Genomic DNA, 1,316 nt, shown 5'->3' with positions numbered 1-1,316 from the left:
ACAAAACAGAAATCACCAATATTTTCATGATTTAGGTTCAAATAGTATATCAATCTAACAGCACCATATTGTTTTTAAGCCAGTTTAGGGGCATCCCCATCCAAATCTTATGCAATAAGGTGGGACAATTCTGATAAACAAGTCGATGAACTTAAGGGGCAAACTGCTCTTTATTTCCAATTGAAAACAAGGATCACCTTCAGATGGGGTTGAAACCATAAACGACAATAGAAACAAAAAACACTAACTAATAACCAAGGAGCAAAAATATAGAATGAAAGTGTTGGCAGCGGTAATAGAAAATGGCTGTACCTTTGTGGCAGATCGAGCAATTGCCTGGATCATGGTTTCTTTGCTAAGAAAATGAACAGCATCTTCCACCATCTAATATCAGAGAAAATGTTAGAAAGTAAACCAGGATATTATAGGAAGTAGGAAGAATTGTTTTATGAAAACTCATCTCCAAGGTTACCACGTTGACTATAGTATAAAAGAGTTCATGATAAAGACACCAAACAGACACAAAAGAAAAAGTAAGTCTATATAGCTCAATCAGTACAACTATTCCAAGATATCTAAGCAAACCTCAAGTGTTAAACATGGACGAGAGAGCAAAGCCAAAGGCCACAACGAGTGTAATTGCTGACACAGCAGAACCAGCAAATGGCGGATAAATTTGCAAACTCGTAACCACACCCCAGCCCTCAATAGCCAATGCAATGCCATAGAGCACAAGAAATGCAGCACTGTCAACAAATGATTTCAGGTAGAATTAGCTGTCAAAATCGTGCAATTTCAAGTAGCAACTTAAGTGGTGAAACACTTGTAATAAAAATACATAGGAAAGGAACTGGTGTTGTAAGAGTTCACAATTTAATTTAACTATGCATTTCAAGCCTATGTTTCTCGGACTCTTCAAAAATGTCAACGGGTGTGTGTCGGATCCTCTAAAAATAGTGTATTTTTGAAGGATCCGACACGGGTGCGGGGAGAGTCCGAGCAACTTAGTTTCAAGCTGCTATACACAATGTAAATCTTAAAAAGAAAAGTAGAAGAAATTGACAAACCTGACATTTTTCCCACAGTCCGCATGAGCATCGTAAACATAAACAGGCAAGGCAACACCCTTGGGGAGTAGACTACTATAGAAGGTGAAAGAAGCACCTGAAAGAAAAGGGTTTTGGGGAACAAAAGACAATTCACACGCAATTGAGTTGATAAAAATGTGTCTTTGGCCCCTAAATTTAAAATATTTTATAGTTAGATTAATTAATTAGCCTCAAATAGTTTAACAATTAATAATTTGTTAAATTGGT

The 1,316-nt window shown here is 36.7% G+C and overlaps 1 protein-coding gene across 1 annotated transcript; it reads right to left on the bottom strand.

Moving 5' to 3' along the window:
• Positions 1–146: 146 nt before the first annotated feature.
• Positions 147–1,226, bottom strand: LOC124893508. The gene is made up of 3 exons (XM_047404493.1): positions 1,068–1,226; positions 586–746; positions 147–384 (listed from the first exon to the last, which is right to left on the bottom strand). The coding sequence occupies exons 1-3, from the start codon at positions 1,105–1,107 to the stop codon at positions 244–246; spliced, it is 342 nt and encodes a 113-aa protein (XP_047260449.1). The 5' UTR covers positions 1,108–1,226; the 3' UTR covers positions 147–243.
• Positions 1,227–1,316: the final 90 nt, after the last annotated feature.

This window comes from Capsicum annuum, unplaced genomic scaffold, assembly GCF_002878395.1.
Source record: "Capsicum annuum cultivar UCD-10X-F1 unplaced genomic scaffold, UCD10Xv1.1 ctg60660, whole genome shotgun sequence".
Lineage (NCBI taxonomy): Eukaryota > Viridiplantae > Streptophyta > Magnoliopsida > Solanales > Solanaceae > Capsicum > Capsicum annuum.
The sequence above is the reverse complement of the archived record's forward strand: the minus strand, read 5'-3'. Positions and strand labels throughout refer to the sequence as shown.

Bases quoted from the DNA above. Each gene is read 5' to 3' on its own strand.
- LOC124893508 (XM_047404493.1), bottom strand. From the start codon at position 1,107: ATGTTTACGATGCTCATGCGGACTGTGGGAAAAATGTCAG. The intron at 747-1,067 runs GTTTGTCAATTT...ATTTGTTGACAG, and splicing joins GACTGTGGGAAAAATGTCAG to TGCTGCATTTCTTGTGCTCT. The intron at 385-585 runs GTTTGCTTAGAT...CTCTGATATTAG, and splicing joins GTCCATGTTTAACACTTGAG to ATGGTGGAAGATGCTGTTCA.